General features: G+C 40.1%; 1 protein-coding gene across 1 annotated transcript in view; it reads left to right on the top strand.

Annotated features, from left to right (window-relative positions):
- Epha6 (EPH receptor A6) overlaps nt 1–22819 on the top strand; it is a 956551-nt gene that overhangs the window by 902206 nt on the left and 31526 nt on the right. The window contains exon 15 of the mRNA XM_036203471.1: nt 18653–18802. Within this exon, the coding sequence (XP_036059364.1) occupies nt 18653–18802 (150 nt within the window). The remainder of the gene's footprint in view (nt 1–18652; nt 18803–22819) is intronic.

The following is a 22819-nucleotide window of genomic DNA, read 5'->3' as shown; positions in this document are numbered from 1 at the left end:
TAATTCCCTTTCATGTCATAAAACACTGTCATAAAGATAAGCTAATTGTAGCCAGTGAATTTTCAGAAATGTAACTCTAAGATATTTATCTCTTAGACCGGTGTTCCACTGATGGTATACTAGAGTTGTTCAGCCCAACCTTCAGGAAAAAGAGAGGAAACAGTACAAAAGGGAAGTAGAACAATGGCAATCCTATGTGGGCCAGCCTACTGGCCAGGGGCGAGGCAGCAGGTGGGCCGTGAGGAGGCTGAAGAGGAGGGTATCCCTGAAGGTGGACAGAGCACAATACCTGCAGCCTCTCGAAGCAGACCCCAACTGTTGGCCCAGGAAGGCAGACATTTCATAGTTTATGGATTTAAGTGCCAATTGTTCCAATCACTCGATCATTCTGATAATGCCTATAGACTTTATGGAGGTAGGAGAAGTATCTAAATATGAGAAATGAACATGAACTGATCTAAAAAAGGAAAGGGCAAAATACAAAAACTAAGCAGAAACTAATGGATATGGAAACCTCTGCCCCTTCAGTATACCAGTGGTGCTGAGCATCCACCTTTGGACAGTGAGAGAGCCAGGGAAGTAGTGTCAGATTAAATGATCAGATGAGTTATTCCATCACTTCCTTCCTTGATTGAAGTGCATTGACAGTTATAACCCTTCATCAGGAGATTTAAAAAAAAAAAGTGTATTTATTACATCTGATTTTTAATACATATTTTAGATGAGCAGCAAATTAAAATTTTCTCTTGTATATTTTTGTAGTTTATTAACATTTTTCTTAGCCACAGAATGCATAGAATTTCTTTTTAATTAGTAAATTTTAATGCAATTATTTTCCTTTTCCTAATAATCTATACCCACCTCTCTTCTTGTACAGTCCAACTTGATATTTGACATTCACATTCACCTCTAATACCTTCCTTCTTGCCCTTCCAGCCTCCTTCAAGTATGAAGCAATCAATCCCTTAAATTATGGTTGCAGGAATGATGTATAACTAGATGCTTAGCCCTTTCCCCAGATTTAGAAATTCAGAGCCTGATTGAACGTGATGCCAGGTATCTGCATTCCTAATTTGATGTTCTCAGAAGTAGCCCTTCCTGACAACTGGCAAGACTATCTTGCTCTGACAGTCTGACCCTTACACTCCAATTAAATATAAAAACAGATCTGAATCTTCTTCAGCCCGTCCCAGTGTCAAGGCTAGTATAACTTCTCTGTCATGTAAAGCTCTTTAAATCAGCCTGCCAAGGAAATATGATTGTAGTACAGATTTTTAACATTCAGAGATATTCACTCCCCTTTCACTTACAAGGATTTTGAGGGTCAAAGCTATGCATTTTTATTAGATATTTTATTATCTTTCAACCTTTGTGAAGATCAATGTATTAGAATGGAGGGAAAAAAACGTTTTTCTCCTTCAGTGCCAAAGTGAATTGGTATAAGGGAACTACTAATGAGGATTTTTTTTTTATTACTTATTGAAAGGTCCCAGTTGACAAAATGAAAAATTGTTATGGTGGAGATGTATATGATGTTTAAATTCCATAATACTTTTGAAAACTAAGCATCTGGTTGAAATAGATGAGCTTTTAGAAAAGGGATGGAAGTGGAGAGTTCTGAATTTTCTTTCAAACATGATGTTTCCAAGAAGAGCTGCAGCATGTTTTGACAAAAAATAAATAAATACATAAATCCTAAGAACTCTGACTTGTAAATCTAAGCGCAGAGACAAACTTTTAGAGTTACATGTTTTCATCTATCTCAAATGAAATGGACCTCTTACCAAGTGTCTGAAGGTGAGGACTTGTAGCCTTTTTCTGTCATGTGATAGACCCAGCTCCGAGCTGTTCTCTTTGTCCTCGCTCAGTACTTGTAGTTCAGAAGGTGGTAGGCTTACCACTCTGTCTTCAACACCCATGGGATGATTGAAGTGCTTTCTCTTCTTTTCTAAAATAAGCTACATCACATAAATCCCATCATTTAACAAAGAGAACCCATAAGACACCTAGGGTTTTCTTTTAAAACAGACACCTAAATTTGTTTTAAAAAGACAGATTTGATAGCTATAAATAAGCTATCCTCCTAGTTTTATCGCTGATAGTCATAGTTTAGCTTTTTTCACTATGCAGATACCTAAGAGAAACATTTATTTTGGCTCTTATACCCAGAGGTTACAGTCTGTAGTGTGCTGGCTGAATTATTTTAGGTGAGGCAAAGCAACATAGAAGGGAATATGTAGTAGGGTATGTAAACAATATAAGTGGAGTGTAGGGTAAGGTTTTCAGCTCTCAGCAATTGCTCTGACCTCTTGGCTTTTAACTCTGCAATTGGCTCTGTGTTTCTTATTTAACAAGACAGTTACATCTACAAGGGTAAAATTCCTCACTCATGGTAGTCAAGACAAAGAATGAAGAAAGGAAGCAGACAAAAGCAAGCTATAGTTTCCAAGGATGTGATCCTGTTGTATTACTTCCTCCTGCTAGGTCCCTCCTACTCAAGTTTCTTAAAGCTCCAGAAACAGTGCAGCAGCTACAGGCGAGGGCTTCAGCACATAAGCCCATAGCAGACATTCACACTTCGGCCACAACACTCGACAGTGTGAATAGCCATGACCCTAAATGTGAGATGTGTCGTTTTCTTTATAGAATGGACATTCCCCTTTCTTAAAGCTTGAACTGATAGTGTTGGTATCACAGATGCACAGATGGAGACAGCATTGGTATCATAGAGGCATGCATGGAGACAGGGTTAATATCACAGATGCATGGATTGAGTCAGTGTTAATATCACAGATGCATAGATGGAGACCGTGTTGGTATCACAGATACATGGATGGAGATAGGAGGATCTCCAGGACTCACTGGAAGTCAGCCTAGCCTATTTGATTCCAGACCAGGGAGACACGGTGTCTCCAAAAAAGGGGGTGGGGGAGGCAAAGGAAAGAAGAAACATTGTAATTAAAATGCAGTCTCAAAACTAAACAACAAAAGGCAGCAAAGCCAACCAAGGTTGGGGCTGAAGAAATGGATCAGTGATTAAAGCTTGTATTGCTCTTCCAGAGGACCCTACAAAGAGGGATTCATGAATCCAAGGGGATCCTGTGCCTTGGCCTCCATAGATGCCTGCACTCATATGCACGTGCACACAGGATGGCACACACTCCTGCACATGATTCAGTTGGTTTTAAGGTGGACAGAGTGTAAGGAACAACCACCAAGACTAATCTGTACACCTGCGCACACCTGCACATAGTTCTTCCCCCCTTCTGAGAGATACTTGGGAAAAAGGCAGACTCATTTAGTGCTGATGAAAGAGAGACACAGAAGTACTGACTGATGTTGGAGCAGAGAGCATCCAGTCCCCAGAAAGCATTTCTGATAGCCATGCTAAAGTACCACAACACTGACATGAGGTTCCCTCTAGATTCCAAGAAGTAGCAATTTAGGAAGAGCTTGTCAATTATGCAAAACTGGGCCAAAGGATCCTGATTTTCAACTGCTTGCAAACGTCTAACCAAGCCTAATTGGGGGTAACTGAGCTCAGAGTAGTAAAAAATAAAATAAAAGGAATTGGGGGGGGGGGGATGGCTTTCCTGGAATGTGACTTTCAAAAGTAGCTTATCTTATTTTTTAAATTTTTATTATATTTATTTTCTACAAGTATATTTTTTCCTTCCTGAATTCTCAGGGCTCTACTTTAAGTTCAGTTCTGTTGACCAGACAGATCTGAGAACAAGGTTAATGCTGTGAAAGGTGTTTACTCAGGACAGTAACCTGACAAGCACACGAGGAACTGATAGATTGTACAAAGCCTTCCAACCAGCCGACTAGAACATCACCAGAGACCAAAAGAGAAACAGCAAACATTATCAAACAAATGATCTTGCTTTGTGCTCAAATAATGGATGGAGCCAATGGTAGCCGTAACTGCTGGTTTGGGTTTTGCTGAATGCTGCCACAGTCTGACCTTGAGTCCATTTCTCCAGAATGGGAACACAGGGAAAACAACCACAGTGAGTGAATTTTCTTTCTTTCACCTAGTACTTGTCAATATACAAAAAAAAAAAAAAAAAAAAAAAAGCAAACCAAAATGTTTAATACAAAAAACATTATGAATAAGTATGAAGAGATGCTTTTTTAAATCATGACAGAATTAATTTTAGACATCTATATGAAAGGTTTCTTTGGCAGTGTGGTGGCTAAGTGTAATCATGAAACTGACTGACCCTACGCATACCTAGATAATTGATAAAATATTGTTTCTGATGTGAGTATACAGTACCAAAATAAATTAGTATTCAACCAACTATATTAAGAAAATTCACCCTCACCAAAGTGAGCAGTTATCATCCAATCCGTTTAAGAACTAGGTAGAACCAAACTGTGAAGAAGGTTGAATTATACCTGTCATATCTGTCTTCTCCTGTCCTCCAACATCAGAGCTCCTAGCTCTTGGGTGTTCAGACCTGAACCGAAACATTGGCTGCTTCCTAAACTCCACCCCTCCACCTCTGTCCTCGGGACTTTGGTGTCACCCTTAGAGTTATACCTTGGGCTCTCCAGGTTGTCAGTGCCTTCTCTCAGGCTTAATTATGCCACTGTCTTCCCTCGTTCTTTGTGGTGCTGGTGACCTCAGCATGGAACTGCATGACCCAGATCGCATGAGTGCCTCTCCATAGCAAATCTCCTCCTACGTGTCAATATAGCTTCCTGTTGGATTCCTTTACCTGGAGATTTACTCTGGTATATAAACATGAAGTATAAATAAATGATGGTTCCACTGTATGTATCTAAATGGATATATACTCGTGCATATAAATGATGGTCCTTAAAAGAGAATTTTCCAAACTTAATGCCCAACTTTGGGCTCTTGGGTTTAGATTGTGCTCAGCAGAATAAATGTCACCTCTCCTCTGTAAAATGGACAGTCTCTAATGTGAACAATAAGTAAGCCTTTAATGTGTAAAGATTTGGTGTTTATGATTGCTATAGAAAAATGAAATAATATCACCAGCTTCTTAAACTCACCAAGACATTCCTGTTTCTAGTCATCCCTCACCATCCCTAATCTACAACTAAAGTACAAAAAAAAAAAAAACAAGTTAAAAAAAAATAAAAAAATATATATGATTTCATCATCCCTATGCATAAAGGTTTTTAATGGTTTACTATTGGCCCAAAATGTGGTTCAAGTTCTTAGAATGACTTAGGAAGCCCTCGCTGACCTTCCCCTACCTGCTTGTCTTATCCCATCTGTCTCCATCCACTGTCCCAGTTACACTCCACTTAGCTCAGCAAATTCTAACCACATCATGCTTTCTTCTCTCTCTTCCTGAACACATTTCCACAGTCCTATGCCTGATCCTCTCCTTATCCACAATTCATTTACAATCTAATCTTACATAGAGTCCTAATTATCTAGTTCTCATAATCTTTTGGAAGCCCTCACTCACTCAGTCTCCTCAGTCATTGTGCCTTTCATAGTCCATAGAATCATTTACCATATGTCATTTATTACCTATTAAATAAGTATACTGTTGTTACTTCATGCTGCATCTTCAACATATTTTTAACTAGTACAAATTGAGCAGCTAGTTATGATCAGGCTCATTCTTTTTTATCTAAAAATTTTTTATTCATTTTACATACCAACCACAGATCCCCCTCTCATCCCTCCTCCTGTTCCCCCCAACCTCCCTCCTATGCCCCCCTCCAAAAGAGTAAGTCCTCCCATGGTGGACAGCGAAGCCAGTCACGCTTATTTGTAAGTGATAAGGAAATCTCAAGGAACCAAGGAACAAGGTCTCTGCCTGAACACACAATTAGTAATGGTTTGCACAAACACAGTGAAAGGTAACAGGTGAGCAGAGAACTAGAACAAAAAGAATGAACAAGAAAAAGAACACAGAGGAGAATGGAGAGACACCCAAAGCAAAGAAGGGCTTCACAACACAGGCAGTGTGTGCAATTGGCAAGAAAAGTGTGAGTTTGAGGACAAGGATGGAGGCCGGAGCATCTCTTCAAAGAAAACAGCAAATTCAAAGGGAGAGCAGGGTGGAACAGCTCCCTGTGTCTAAGCAGTTTCAATTCTTCTAAATTACTCCTGCTTAGAATCCAAAGAAGAAAGCCCAGGCTTGAAACCTGAGACATCAGCATCTGGGTTAGCCTAAGGAAAGTGCCTGAAATATCTGGACTGTTAAAAAGAAAAAAAAAAACCTCATATCTGGATGGGCTTCCTTTTATTTGAAGCTATCCTTTGCCTTTGGCTTGTGATAACATTTAAAGACGATAAAACCTCTTTCCTGCTTCATTCTGCTCACAGGCAAGTACATTCAGATCCTGTCATACCATGCCATTCAACACTCCAGCAATGTCCTCCAGAGCCATCTGCTGTCCACGAGAACAAGGCTTCAGAACCCAAACGATATACTTAAACCAGAGCAAAACAAGCTGGAGGCTCATCTCAAGAAGCATTGCTTTCCCAAAATGTATTCACTGGGAAAATCTGCTGTAAAGTAGTGAATATTTTATACAAGTATAATTAGACCTTCCAACCTGCTCGGCATGACACGTGGCTGCACACACGTACCGCAGGTGATTCTGCCAGAATTGAAGCACTTTCATTTTTTTTTTATTAGACATTTAGTCAAAAGGTCAAAAAGAAGATTTGGAGTCCCTGGTATCCCCTTACATTTAAAAAAATTGGATTATTTACACCACATTCTCCCACAAGATGCCACAAGAAATAGGATGAAAACAAAGGAAGGAAGGAAGGAAGGAAGGAAAGGAAAGGGAAGGAAGGAAGGAAGGAAGGAAGGAAAAAAGATAGAAAAGAAAGAGAGAGAGAGAAAGGAAGAAAGAGAAAGAAAGAAAGAAAACCAAATCATGTATAATTTTGCACATAGAAATAGCAAATAAAACCAAAATAATAAAATTCAGTTTCTGGGAACACATTCCAAACGAAGGGAGCATTGCACAATCCCAGTGCTTACTATTCCAAATGGTTAGCTGGCCTCTCAGACTTCAAGCCATCACTTCCGTCCTTGGACTCTAAATTGGAGCCATTTCAGAGATGTGGCAGCTCCTTGGACACTCAGTATTGCTCTACCTGCTGTCTCTCTGAGCTTGCTATTTCTCTGAGGCGGTGGCCCATGCTTCCTCTTTATAATCACTTTCCTACTTTTCTTCCCAACTCTACAAATCAACTCCGTTTCGATGCCCTCCTCCCTCTCCCCACAGCCATCCAAACTGCTCATCCCTCCTTTTCTGCTGCTCAGTGCAGTTGGCAGAAGTGTTGGTGCTGTTAGGACTTGCTTACATCGATGTCTCTCTTACTTTAATGTGATCTCACTAGAGGAACGCCTTCTTTATAACTCTCACTTGGTATGAGAGATGTGTTAAAAAAATATTTGTTCAAAAAAACACTAAGAGAATGAGTGAGTGAATGAATGGATGAATGAAAGCCACCAATGGCCTTTGGTGCTCCCAAAGATTTTGTACTTTATAAACTGAAATTTCAGACTTGAAAACTTCCCCTTCTCTTTTTCTTATTGACGACTAAGTACATGGTGATTAGTAAAACAACACTGAAAAGTAAAATTTTTCATTTTGCATCATTTACCATACTCATCCCATCCAGTTCCCAACTTAGTGCAGACACCTGATTGGTGTAGCTCCAGTAGTCTTGAACCTGTGGACTCAAAGGACCTTTCTGCCTCTACCTCCCAAGTGGTCCTGACTGTAGACACTTTACCAAACACCACTGTGGTATGAAATGTAAAACTTAGGAATTGTCTGAGCTACAATCAGCTATGTGCAACTGAAACTGTAGGAAGTGAGTGGATGGGACACTGTCAAGTAGAATACAGAGGGTGTGTGCTGTCAAGTGTGAATCCGGTGAAGCTGATGGGTTGCAGGTTGGAGTAGAAGAACTCACTACATTAGTTACAAACAACTGGCTCCTGAAGGATCATTGATTGGCTTTGCATAACAAAAATAAGTTAAAAGGAAAACTTGGAATAATTGAATAGACACAGGGGTAGATGCTCTCAACTCTGAACCTAGTGATCATACACTGTGCTCAGTGTTTAAACACATTAAAAATTCCGGCATTTTTAACAATCCTCTCAGCTAAGGACTACCTCTAAAGTAGGATCAGCTGTATTAAACTTTTTTTATATCCAGACATTTAAGTTTTGGACTCTGTGGGATGTGAGTTCCTAGCCTGTCCTCACAGAGTACTGCTTTTTAAGTCTCAAGGAAGCTGGACTCCTGAGTGCTCAGCATTCTGAGCAGCTGCATCAAAACTGATAGCTTCTGAAGATTCCATCATGCTGTCTCCTCTCTCCTCAGATTACCCTCTCTCACAACAGGTAATTTGAGGTCACAATTTCACTCTGAACTGGTGCATTAAAACACTGCAAACAACAAAGGCCTTGCTTTTCCAATATGCTCAAAGCACCAGGCTCTCTCAAGACACTCTGTGTAAAGTGCCTGTGCACACAAGAGGAAACAGCCTAGTTTGGCAGGAGCCTTAGACAGGAGGAAAGGCCACTCTGTCTGTTTAATTCACTGTAGAATGACACTTATTAGCAAATCATAGCGTATTAGACCTTCACAAAGTCTACAAGACCATCCGGTCCAAAGCCACCAGCATATAGTAACACTGAACATCTGTGCAGAGTCAGAAGAAATTAGGGACAAAAGAGGACTGCAAAGTCAGGTAGCCAGCTGGCTTCACAGCTGCCTTCTCTCCACACCATCAATTTCTCCAGTGGACAGGAATATTTACAACCCTGAATCCCTTCCTTTCAGAAACCTAGGTACACTCAATAGCCTTTTTGAAATTTTGTTTCAACAGGAGTTACAAATAACAGTAGAATAGATACAGGTTTGCCTCACTTTTTCCAATTTATTATCCTAATAAGAGGATCTAAAGGCTTTCCAAAAGTAACATCCAACCGTGAATAGAGATGGATGGAAGATGAGCCCTCAGAAAAACAGAATTAGCAAATGTGATATATGCAAATAATTTTATCATGATTAATCCCCTAAAGTATTAGATTTCTCAATTTTAATGGTAGCAAATGACCTCAAATAACTCATCTTTCCCTTTTTAATTTATGTGGTATGTTTTAAGCCATCGCTTCCATGTTGGTTTCCACAGGGTTACCACATAGACCACAGATTTTTATTTCTTTAATGTACCTCAGAGTTTTGCCTGCATGTATGTCTGTATGAGGGTGTCAGATCCCCTGGAATTTGAGTCACAGACAATTGTGAACTGCCATGTGGGTGCTGGGGATTGAACCCAAGACTTTTGGAAGAGCAGCCAGTGCTCTTAATCACTTGAGCAACCTCTCCATACAGACCACAGGTTTTGAAAACTCCATTAAGAAGAGAAGCCTGTGTTGTCTAGTCTTCTATAAAGAGGAAGGAGGGGAGAGAGAGGTAGGGAGAGAGAAGGAAAGAGGGAGAGAAAGAAAGAAGTCCAGAAAAGATTGAAAATAGTTATTTAACACTCTTTTTATCACCTATCCTGTTGGTATCTTATCATATAATCTATTTGAAAAGCAATAACAAGGGATAGGTTATTAAAACAACAACAGCAACAACAACTTGCCCATGTGCATGTGGCCCGCAGTTATCTGTGCTGAGATACAATGGCAATCCTCATAATAACTGTTGTGTTTAATTCTCCATGTTACAGCAGCATTGTGTCCTCCATTATCTACTTTCTAGCATAGAACAGAAAATCTAATTTAACACATGTCTTCCAGAATAGTGTTATTCACTAAATGATGTAGCACCTATGTTTGCATTGAAAGAGAGTACTGGGCAATAGATGGCAATGAATTATTTTCCAGGGCAACTTAGGAGGAAATAGGTTAAAGGGATCCTAGTTCCTGGAACTTTGAATGGTGTGATAAACATTGTTTTATTAAAGGAAACAAAAATTTTGCATTCGCTCGGCTGCTTGTTACATTTAGGCAGTGAATGAAAATGTGGTGTAAGCCCAGATCTACAGCATGAGAGAAGGACAAGAAACCCTTTCCACACTTAAAAATTGTTTTAGCAAGTGGGAAACAAAGCTGATGATTTGGCTCTTCCTGTTTATCTGAAATATTCTAGTCTGTCTCTGTCCTTCATGAGAAATGCATTTGAATAGGTTTCAGAAGCACCTAATCATTTATTTCATCCTCAGAACAGAGAAGGTGGGCTAGTGTTAGAGTGGAGGAGCACAGCACTACTAACAGTCTTCCTGGGTGAGGGGGTGCAATGATGGGATTCTAGAGCATCCACCCCACCTCACCCCTCCCCTCCCTACCCCACCTCTTCCGACTTCCTCCTCCACCAGTCTATAGAAGGCTAAATTCATTTGAAAACAAGAACCATTGAGACATGGAAATAATTAGGCTTGTCTTAGCACAAGGCCAAACTGTTGATCGATCTGAGTTCATAAAATAGCATACCATGAGACCTCAGGGATGACCGTGACAGAAGTCCTTGGCATAAATACTAGAAGTTTGGCACAAAGGACAAGTATTTCCACAACTGGTTTTACTCATTTGTAGCATACAACAATACCATTTGTCATAGATTTCTGCAGTGTTTATCTCATTAAAGTGGTTTACCTTCTCTGTCTTTTTGTGGTGCTGTAACGCTCCACCAAATACTGGGTAATTATAAAGATTGGAGGTCTATTTCTTACAGTTCGAAAGCCAGGGAACTCCAAGGTTGAAGAGTCTGTGTCTGGCAAGGGCTTTCTCCCTGCAATGTCAACCTGAGCCAGGGGACAAGACGGGTGGTATGTGGACTTTCCCGTACAAGACAGGGAAAGGATAGAGATGGGACAAGCCAAACCCACTCCAGTGATAAGTAACCCATTCCACACTAATAGCATTAATTCATTCCTGAAGGATGCTTATAACCAAATCAGCTTTTAAGTTCCCCACCATCACTAGATAAAAGCTTAGCTTCCAACTTCGAAATTTTGGGGAAAAAACTCGAGTAACAATGGATATTAAGAACCAATGACTTCTGAAAACTTGAAAAGACTATCTCATGGCAGAATAGTTGTCACTAAAACTGGAGAGAGTGGCCAGGGAATATGAGGTTAAATAAAGGCTACCAAAACAGAAGAAGAAATTGATCTGTGTTTTCATAGCACAGTAGGATAATTATTAGTTAAAACAATCTACTGTTTATTTCACAAAGACATGGAGAGTGTGAATTCTCAAAACATACAAATGATTAATATTTGAAGGTGATAGAAGTATTTGAGTTGATTCTTACATAGTCTACACCTGTACTGAATTATCATCATATATACTTAATAAAATATATAACTATTATGTCTCAACAAAAAAAATAATATTTTTTAATTTCATGTCAAAAAGAGTCTTTGCTTAGAGCAAGATGTCTTAATCTGGCATCTGTGAATCAAATGATTTTTATGCAAAATCATTTGTTTATATAAACAGGTATATTCTAGTGACATTGTGAAAGAAGATGTTGAGGAGCTTACCTAGCATCCGAGGACCTCACAAAGAGAAGTACTAGGGAAGGGCAAGAAGTGTGGACAATCATCACCAGCAGGTTAAGCTACAAGGAGGGATCTTTCTAGCCAGCATTCAAACACAGATGCTGTTCCTTGATAACAGAATTTTACTTGTGACATAGATGAGTAAGGTATATCTTCAGGCTTAAGGGGCATTTTTAGGACAATGTCAAGATTTTAGGCACAGGATCTAGTTATGTATATTTTCTCAAATTAGCCAAAACAAGGCTAATTACCTAACTAATGAAAATGGATTGGATTCTGTCAATTAACAGAACTGTCTTGGTGCCTTGAGATCTGGGTGTGTGAGAATGTGTGTATGTGGGTTGTGTGCTGGTGTGTGTGTGTGTGTGTGTGTGTGTGTGTGTGTGTGCATGTCTGGGGTGTGTGTGTGTGTGTGTGTGTGTGTGTGTGTGTATGTGCACTTTTCTGGTGATCATATTCAGGACCTTGTGCATATTAAGCCAGCATTCTACCACTGAGCTACATTCTCAGCCCTTAGGTTTTTTTATTTAATTAAACTATAATCATATCATTTCTCCTCCCCTTCTCCACTTCCTGCTCCCCCCACATCCAAACCCCTCAAATTGATAGCCTCCTCTTCTTTAACCACTGTTGTTACAGACATATAATGAGTCATCATATAAATATAACCTGCCTAGTCTGTTCAGTGTTGCTAGGGTTGACGACTCATTATTTATTGGATAACTAACCAGGAGTTCATCCCAGTTGTTGATCGCCTGTAATTCTTTATCCAGTGGTGGGAACACAAGACATTTGCTATGTCTATGTTGGGACAGCAACTGTTGCTGGAGTTGTTTGGTTTTGTTTAAACCGCCCTTTTGTGGTACTTCCATGGTTGTCGCTTCCCTGTCATAGCTCAAGGCACACTCTCACAGCAGCCTTCCTGGTCCCTGCCTCTTACAATCACTCTGTCCCTCTTCCATGACATCCCCTGACCTATGCATGCAGGAGTTGTGTTGTGTACAGACATATCAGTTGAGGCTGGGCATCCCACAATTGTTATTGTGCATTTGACTTATTGTCTTTTTCTATATGCTCTCCATCTGTTGCAAAGAGAAGCTAATTTGATGAGGGATGAAATCCACACTTATCTGTGGATATACAAGTAAGTCTTTAGAATGAAGTTAGAATTATACTGGTTTAGGAGAGTAGTTGTAAAAGATCCTCTTTAAAGAACCATGGCCTCACTAGCCATGTGTAGTTGGTAGGGAGGGTCTTGCTCCATAGTTCAAATCTGTCTTGAACTCAGTATGTAACCCAGACTGATCTCAAAATAGTGATCCTCCTTCTGTCTCCCAAGTGCTTGTAACAGTGGTACACTCCACACCTGACTCTGCCTCTGGCTTTTTACAAACTTTAAAAAGGTCACACTTAGCCAGGCAGTCGTGGTGCATGACTTAAGTCCCAGTACTCAGGAAGCAGAGGCAGGTGGATCTCTGTGAGTTCTCAGCCAGCCTCATCTGTAAAATGAGCTCCAGGACAGCCAGAGCCATTACACAGAGAACCCTATCTCAAAATCACACACACACACACACACACACACACACACACAAAGTATCATATCTGAACCTGGAACTATGAAAGATGACTCCAGGTACTCCATAATGAATAATGATAGTTAACATGTATTTTTGCTCATATTCACCCCAGCTCCTCTCTCCTGTCCACTGGCTCCTTTCTTCCCAAATAATCTTTTCTACTTTTAAATATCAAAGACAGGCAGACAGACAGATAGTTGGTAGGTAGGCAGGAAGGTAGGTAGGTAGGTAGGTAGGTGGGTGGGTGGGTGGGTGGGTGGATGGATGGATGGATGGATGGATGAACAGATAGATAGATTCTATATATAAGAGAAAATGTATTCAACTTTCTAAATCTAGCTTAGTTCGCTTTGCTTAACATGATGATCTCCAATTCCATCCATTTTCTTGCAAATAACATAATTTTGCACTTCATTACTGAATCAAGTTCCACGGTGTACAAATGCCATATTTCATTCATCTGTTGATGAGAACCTAGGCAGGTTCTATAACTGGGCTATTGTAAATAGTGGCCCAATAAGCATGAATGTGAAAGAATCTCTGTAACTTAGACTCCTCCAGGTACATAACTACAGGTACTACAGCTAGATCACATGGTAGCTCATTTTAGTTCGTTTACTAGTATGTTTGGTTTTACAGATTTCTCTAGGGAATGGATTTACTTTCCCACCGGCACTGAATAAAGGTTCCTTCGCCTGTGTCTCTCATCTTGCCTAGCATTTGTTGTTTGCTTTCTTGATGACTGTGGTGATATAGAACCTCCCTGTAATTTTGATTGGCCTTTTCCTGGTAGCTAAAATGATAAACATTTTTCCATACGTTTCCTGGGTGTTTTGTCTACTGCATAACTCTTATCTGTTAAAGTTTTAGGACTTCAGATGTAGGCTCTATGAGAAAAGAAATGCCCCCAAAGAGCTTATTGTCCATTCAAAACCTTTTTTCTTTGGGCTAAACATCAAATCCAGAGAATGAGAAAAAAAAAGAGGATTTTTTTCAAATGTCTCTGCTTTCTCTGGATCATTTCTTTTGTTAGATTTCAGTATTGTCTTTGTAATTTTACTACCTATCTATTGACTGGCCAGTGCCCTGGAGACAATAGGGCTACATTCTAAAATTTAAATGGGAAACAGATCTGCAATACAGCTGCATTGTGAGGTGCTGGCTATGCACAGATAGACAAGTATGCAGAGCACCCCATTCTGTTTTTGGCGACTTTATATCTGCAACCCACTACCTACTTGGTAGGTAACAAGCTTTGAATATAATTTAGAAAAACAGAGTAAAAGCTTTGCTAGCAATGGTTTCAGTAGCATATATGTCTCTGACTTCCTGTTCTTGCTTTGTTCCCTGGCGATTAAGCTTGTTGTGTAAGAGAGGAATTAGTAATGAAGGCGCTTCTGAATCCCAGTTCATCCCTTTGATTAGCATCTTTTCTTCTAACATATGGTGAAACAACAAGCAATGATTGTGGTCTCAAGTCTAAGGAATTATCCTCTTTGTTCATTCCTGGAACCTGAAGCCAGCATCTGGTGGTTAGAGCTTCCAGAAATAACAGAAACAAATGAAAGAAGACAAAAAGCACCTTAGCGCCCCTGGGTGAAAACATGTAGCCAAGATCAAGCCACAGTTCAAGTTAGCACCCTATTAAAGGGAGGAGAACCTGGGGAGGTGGCTCCATGGAACTCAGAAGACCTGAGTTCCAATTCCCAGCATGCACATAGAGTGGAGTCAGGCAGCATGCATCTGTAATCCAAGCACACCTGCCATGAGATGTGAGATGGAGACAGGAGAAACCCCAGGAGTGTGGGGGCCAGTGAGCTGGCTGCACATCACCAAACAATAAAGAGATCCTGCCTTAAACGAGTTAGAAGATTAGGGCTGGTACCTGTGGCTGTTCTCTGACCTCCATGTGTGTGCCACACACATGTCCTATGACACATGGGCATCCTCACTTACACACACACACAAGCATGCACACACATACACACTACACAAATACAAAAGATAACTAGACCTCTACTTCCTTTTATGTAGGAAATAGAAACCATGCCCTAGGCTGAAGGATCTCTCCCTTTTGCCTAAACTTACAACTAGAAATAAACTATATCTAGTATTCCTTATCAGAAAAAAAAATGTGCTTTGAATATTTCCTTATCTCTATCACATGTGAGCTCAGAAGCATCCCAGTTTCCACCCACTATTAGATTCATGCATTTCCTTACTTAAAATTATATTTTCTACATTAAATGTCTGTCCCATTTTTTTCATATTTTATTTTAAGATTATTCTGGCTCACACTTTCCATTTCCAGACAACACTGGGCCAAGAATTTCAAATAAAGATATGCTGTTCGTTTTGTGGTGGCATTCATTCATTTGAACAAGTATTGAAAGGGGTTCTTTTTTTTAAATTGCGGTACTATAATAATTAGTTTGCTGGATTTGCCATGAGAAAATACCCCAACTGGGTGTCCTAAACACAAGAAATATTTTTCTTTGTAGTTCTGGAGTCCAATACCAAGGTGTCAGCAATTCTGGCTCTTCTGGAAGTTTCTCTGGCTCATGGACAGCTGGCTGCTTCCTGAGGGTGTCCTCACATGGCCTTCTCTCTGTGCCTGCAGATTCTTTGCGGGCTCTTCATCCTCCTGTAGGGACACCAGTTATATTGGGTTACCCCCTGATGACTTGATTTAGCATGCATTACCTTCTCTTTAAATTTCTCTTAAGAGAGTCACCCTGTGGGTTAGGGCTTCAACTCAGGAATTTGGAGTAAGCACAGTTCACAACAGGTAGCAATGCAGCTTGTCCAATGTTTTTAATATCTTCCCTTTGGGAAGAAAAGAAAATCTCAAGAAGGAACATGATAGAATTCACATTTACATGTGAAAGTTGTTTGAAATACAAATTTGTGTGCATATGTGAATCATTTGAATAAGGATATCATTTACAAGTCAATGGGCAAATGAACATTAAAGTCATCGTTAGCTGCTGTTTTGCACTACCCCATAGAACACACTAGCACTTAACAAATGCAGAGACAAGTAGGTGATACCAGCTTCCTGGGAGTATCACTTAATGTTCAATGACAGCATTTACAACATCTTATTTTTAGTGCATTTGACTAGGGTTTGCCAAATGTCACAAATCAAAATACAGAATGCATATTTAAATTATAGTTGAATAATGGAGATTGGTTTATTGATTTATGATAAATGCAAGTCTTGTTTGATAGTAGGGACACACACTTTTCAAAAGAAAAAAGAAAAAGCTCCTCCACAGAGTATATATACCCTAAAAAAAATTATTGCTAATTATCTAGAATTCCAATTTAACTGTGGGTTCTGTGGGGTTGTTTGGTTGGTTGTTTTTCTGGCACATTAACATTAGATTAAAGATTGAATCTTTTGGGTGTGTGGGATATATGTGGAGAAGGGTCCATCAGTTAAGAATGCTTGCTGCTCTTCCAGAGGATCAACGTTCAATTCCCAGCATCCATTTCTGGCCACTCACAACCATCTGTAACTCCAGCTCTAGGGTACCAGAACTCTCAACTGATCTTCAAGTCACCCTCACACACATGGCACACGTAGAAAACACAGACACACACACACACACACACACACACACACACACACACACACACACACACACACACACACAAATAAACAATTTTAAGGGAAAAAAAAAGACTCTGCGGGGCAGTGGTGGCACACCTTTAATCCCAGCACTTGGGAGGCAGAGCCAGGCGGATCTCTGTGAGTTTGAGGCCAGCCTGGGCTACAGAGTGAGTTCCAGGAAAGGCACAAAGCTACACAGAGAAACCCTGTCTCGGGGAAAAAAAAAAAAAAAAAATAAAAAAAAAAAAAAAAAAGCTCTCCCTTTCCTGCCTCCACACCCATTAAATTGCTTTAACTAACTTCATAAATGTGATTTTCTGATCTTTGTTCGATGGTTTTTAAAAGAAATCTCTGCCCTAAAGCACAGAAACCCAGGCTCAGGCTCCTGTCCAAGCTACTACATGATATATGACTATAATGTATCATGTTAAATATTAAAATTAGTTATGTACCCAGCTCTCCAGCTGAAGTATTTACGCTTCTCTAACAACACCCCATCCTACCGTCTGTATGATTGCACTAGTAGGCTTCAGATACTAAGGACATCAATTGTTTCTTTCTGAACACTAGGCTGCTCACTGTCTTGTAAAACCAGAGGATTGGATTCAAGGTGGGTTTCCCAAGGGTCCTAACAATTCCTCTCCAGGCTTCTCTGAAACGAGGGTTTCACTAATTCTCTCGTCTGCCGATGAAGGCTAAATGGTTCCTACTTCAAATTAATCCTTTTTCTCTTGAAGTGCATAGTGCTTCGATTGTTAAATAATTAAAGATTATAGTACTCAGAAATTTCACCTCTAAAAGGTAAGTTTGCCAACCCTAAATTCATGAAGGGTGAGAGAAACTACGTAGTTTTTTTTTCTCTTCTACTCCTCCCCCACAGTCCCTGTGACACAGATTTTGTGCAAATCGTGAGCTCAGATGCTGTGCACATGAAAATGCTGATGATGTTGAAACAATCCCATGGTGGCGGGTTCTGACTGATAGAAATAATTTTGCTGGGAACTGAAGCCATCTCCCGTGTTGGTCAGCAGGAGCAGCTCCTTGTTCTCTACCGCCATCTAGTGGCGCCATGGTCACCACACATCGATGCAACGTGGTAGTTCTGAGCTGAGATTTTTTTAAATATTGCTATAAATCAAATGGATGAATTGTTTTATTCTTACCATCATAGTAAAAGGAGATTTACAGAGTGTTTCAACAGATAAAATGTAATAAATGTTAATAAAAGTTAAGTATAACACAATGACAGACGTTAGCATTTAAACAGTACAAATGTGTGCAATTTAATCTTATGATGTTCAGATGTAAACTTGAACACTGAAGGGAAAAAAGTGCGATGTGCCCTATCATGTGAAAAAATACAAGTTATCCTAACTCCTCTACTCCTGTACCGTGGTAAAGAATATTTTTTAAAGAATGTAATCATAGCTGAGGGAACACAGCAACATACCATTCTCCCAACTGTGGAGTGGGTATAGGCTGCTCAGCCTGTTTAACCATTTGTCTTCAATTAGACTTGAGCTTTAGTCTCTTTGTTATTTATAAACGTAATACAGTGCTTAATGAGTGTTGAATAACATTTAGTTTTTAATGTCCCATAATCTGGAACTTTCTCTAAATGGCATAATAGTGTGTTTAATTGTGTGAATCTAAAGTAAAAATAAATTTCTCTAATGAAAGAAATAAAATCTTTCCAAAGTAAGACTTTTTCCCCATTAAAGCTATTTTTTCCTGAATAACAATTATAGGGGGAAAATTCTCACATTTTAACATTATCCCAGTTCTCTATTTTAATTTAAAGTGCTAACATTATTATCAAGTGCTTAGGGATTGCAAGCAAGAGATATTTAAAAGGAATGCCTGTGTCTTAATATACTTGTGAGCCAACTGAGAAATATCCTATTTTTTATTCAGGGTGGAAAAATCCCTATACGGTGGACAGCCCCGGAAGCTATTGCCTACAGAAAATTCTCTTCAGCAAGTGATGCATGGAGCTATGGCATTGTCATGTGGGAGGTGATGTCCTATGGAGAGAGACCATACTGGGAAATGTCCAACCAGGATGTAAGTACATGGACAGATCTGTCATTTTGTGAGTGCAAGCACATTACCTTTGAGTGGGAAAAATCCTCTTGTTAATTCCCTTTCAGATTAACCTTTGTCTTGATGGCTGTTTCTCCAGCGACTAGGGAGAGGGTGGGCTTGAGAATCTGAGGAACCTTTCACTGCAGTTGACTGGGCAAGCTGGGCTTTGTTTCATGCCTGATATGCATCTTCTCTGAGACACTCTCACTGTTCTAGGGCAGCAAGACTATGCTTGCCTACAGTTAAACAAAAGAAAGGGTAATGTTGACATTTCATTTCTTGCACGGGACAATACAGTGCACCACTGCAAAACCTGTATCAGCCCAGGGCAGATAATACTTAGAAGAAGAGTGAATGCTTTCAGGGATGCACTATCAATAGATATCATCTCTCAAGGTTCTTTTAAGATACATAATCTTTTGTCCAATCACGCGCACGCTCTCGTGCGCTCTCTCTCTCTCTCTCTCTCTCTCTCTCTCTCTCTCTCTCGGTTCTGTTTTATCTGTAGCAATTACATTTGAGGTTGATCACATTACAGAACCGAATAGTTTATACACTCAGCCTCTATGATCTGCCCACAGTCATAGAGACAGTAATCAGAATTACAGCTATCCCAGCAATGCAAGTGAGGGCAAGGTCAGAGCAGACAGTGTGTTCTCTCACCGCTGCCTCAGCTCAGAACCCAGCTTTGTCTAATTAGCTTGCCTTCTTCAAGGCACCCTGATGGCTTCTAAAGCTGTCATGATGGGAAATGAGTATGGATATGATTTTGACTGTCCGCAGAAGTAAAGATAGCTATGTGCCTGTAAATCGTCCCTAAGCACACACATAACTACTGCAGCATCACATTCTTTTACTCCAGTTAAAAGCTGACAACCTCCTCACAAACCTCCACACCTCAGACTTTGCTAATACATACTACAGATTGTTCATATTTCACAAGATTTGTTTTGTTTTGTTTGTTTGTTGAGACAGCGTCTCTCTATGCAACTCTGGCTATCCTGGAACTCACTTGATGTAGACCAGGCTAGCCTGGAACTCAAGGGATTGGCCTGCCTCCCCTCCTGAATGCTGAGATTTTAGAGTCAGGCATACTCTTGGTTAGATTTTGGCCACTGTTGATGCTTCTACTGACATGGAGTGTTGCTTTTGCAACTCAGTCCTACTTCATTGTGTGGGTATCTACTGACTGATCATGGGTCATTCCAACACCAGATACCTATAAAGCAGCAAGGATAAGGTCACATGAGCTCTGCAGTCATTGCTTTCCAAAGCACAATATCAAACACAAAGTCAGTATAGCAGGGTCCCTGAGAACATCTAGAACATCTGCTCTTACATACAGAGTGTGCTAGACCTGCATCCTCTGTACCGTACCCAGCACTGGATCATTTTAGTGCCATGTCATTTGGCTAGAATCCTCTATTCCCTGGAGGAGTTTTGTCTAATGGGCCTCACAGCTCTTCCTGTCACTCGGTCTTGAGTGTGTGTGTGTGTGTGTGTGTGTGTGTGTGTGTGTGTGTGTAGTGGGTGTCAGTTCATCAAAGCCTTTCCAGCACTTCTAACCTGATGTTAAATTCCCTAACTGGAAATTTGTCTCCACTCCCAGAACTTCCACTGTTTGCTATGGTTTTGTTTTATTTTTAGCACATCTTTGTACTTCCTAAAAAAAATAAATAAATAAGTTAGCAAAGGTCTTGTAAGGCCTAAGTTCAGTCACCACTCTAATTAATACCTGCTTTATTCTAAACCTGAACATTGCCCCTGTTTGGACTAAAGTAAGCCGTCCAAGCAAATCCCCAGAGTCAAGTCCTCTTCAAGACCTCTCCTCGTCTAGGATCCCATGGTAAGGAGTTGTTCATGCTTCTAGATTGTAGCCATAGTGAACCTTCAGAACAGGTCATGGCTGGGGAAAGCAAGGAATAACTGTGACTTCTCTGGTGGTTTGTTGTCGTTCATGCAGCTTCCTGTTTGGAGCTGGTGATCCCCTGTCCTTATAAAGGGTATGTTTCAACAATTAGGAGAGAGGCTGGAAACAAAATAAATAAGCAAAAATATAATATGTGACCTGACACTAATGGGAGTGAGACAAAAGAGCAGATAAGAAACTCCAGACTTGGATTTGATTTATTTTATGAAACACTTTCATAAAAGTCATTCACTTATGGCAATGAAAGTCATAATTAGTCTTTCTTATTAGACATTCAGAGGGAGTAATTCTAATAAAAGCCTGACCAAGAGAAAGAGCAATTTCCTGAGTTTCTCAATCCCTAGATTTTCTCTCCTCCTGGGACATGTTGCAGTCACAGACTTAGAAAACACGACCATGATGATGTGGATTATGGCTCAATCATGAAAGCTCATTAAACTTTGAAAGTGCCTCAGTTTCACAACTAAATAAAATGATAAAGAAATTAGTTAGGTTCTTGTTTAATGCACCTTCTAATAGCAAGAGGCTATGATTTTATCTCTGTCATGGATGGCACTTATTCCAGCAAAGAAAGATCTGTGCTCTTTCTTTGTTAGCTTAGGGTTCTCCCTATCTGTGCAGAGGTACCAAAGCCTAGACAGGACTTTCATAGTGCAGTTCAGGTACAAGCAAGGATGCCACGCCACATGATAGATTGCTGAGGAGGACAGCTTCTGTGGGAAATGGCCCAAACGTACCATTTCAACTTAGACTACCAGGTAAATTGTTCTTAATTGTTGCCTAGAGTGGTCCAGACCCTATTGTCAGCCTCTCTCTGCCTGCATTGTGCCCAACAGTTCACCCAGCAGTTCTGGCCATGGATCTTGATGATCAGCATTCAAGATGACCATTTAGAGAGTGATTTTGTCTATTAAACCTCATTTCGCTGCCTGGACTCTATCTGAAACAGGAGAAGATTTTACCACCAGGAATCACCTCCTGACACTGAGCCTGCTCACATTTGTCCTTAGCATCAGCCTGAACTTTCCACCAAGTTCCAGAGCCAAAATAGGCTCTCAGTCCCTGCAGTTTCACTGTCTTTCTGTGGGGCCAAAGAATACTCAAGGAAGATTCTGAGAACAGGGAAGGGGGAAAGTGGGGGCTGGAGTTGGGGAGCCAAATCTTCAGATCAACACATTACTAGGCGATAGCAGACATAGCTGAGATCTTTTATGTATCTCATGAATACCTTCCGCTGCTACAGGAATGGGAGCTGGAATTCTGTTTAGCTAAACATGTTGGAAGTTAGCACATCTGTGATGGATCCTGTAACCAGCATTTCCATTTAGAAGCAGAAATAGCATAGTCAAAATTTCCTGACCTCTGCATAAATGCTGACTATTCCCTGTTTCTCCTGCACTTCTCGTTCGTTGAGTCAAGGTATAGGTTTACATTTGACCATTTCCATCCAAGGTGTTTTCCAAGAAAAGTGGTGAGACAGAATGAAAGTCCAACTACGTTCTGTTTCAATATTGTACATGCTTTTACTGCATTTTGGTGCATTTAACAAAGCTGTGGGCACAGTTCAAATTGAACATTACAATGTTTTAGGATTGTTAATGAGTTTAGGAGATTTCAGACAGTTTTTAGGAAATGGTTTTTCTATTCTGCAGACTATGGTGTATTTTATTACAATGAACAAGTCCGAGTCTGCAGAATCTGTGTTAGTGAATAATATAATGAGTTTCCCAAAGGTCAGTGGAATTGTGCATTAGGGAAGGGAAATGAGAAGGGGGAAAAAAAAGCAGAATGTACAGAACTATCCCATTTAAAAAAAAAAACTAACAAAATATAATAGCTGGTGCCAGCTATTCAGCAAGTATTTATTAAACATGTGTCAATCACTGACCAGGTGTGCACGTGGGACAAGGATGAGGAACAGGGAAAATCAGTCCTCCACTGTGTTACATGAAATAAACAAGGAGCAGAAAGACAGATGAGGAACTCTCTCCCACAAAGGGAAGCTAAAGAAGATGATCACTAGTCGGTCAGTGGTGGCACATGCCTTTAATCCCAGCACTCGGGAG

The sequence above is a fragment of the Onychomys torridus genome, chromosome 12 (genome assembly GCF_903995425.1).
Source record: "Onychomys torridus chromosome 12, mOncTor1.1, whole genome shotgun sequence".
In the NCBI taxonomy this organism is placed as follows: Eukaryota; Metazoa; Chordata; class Mammalia; order Rodentia; family Cricetidae; genus Onychomys; species Onychomys torridus.
Note: the sequence above shows the minus strand (reverse complement) of the source record. Positions and strands in the feature narration are given on the sequence as shown.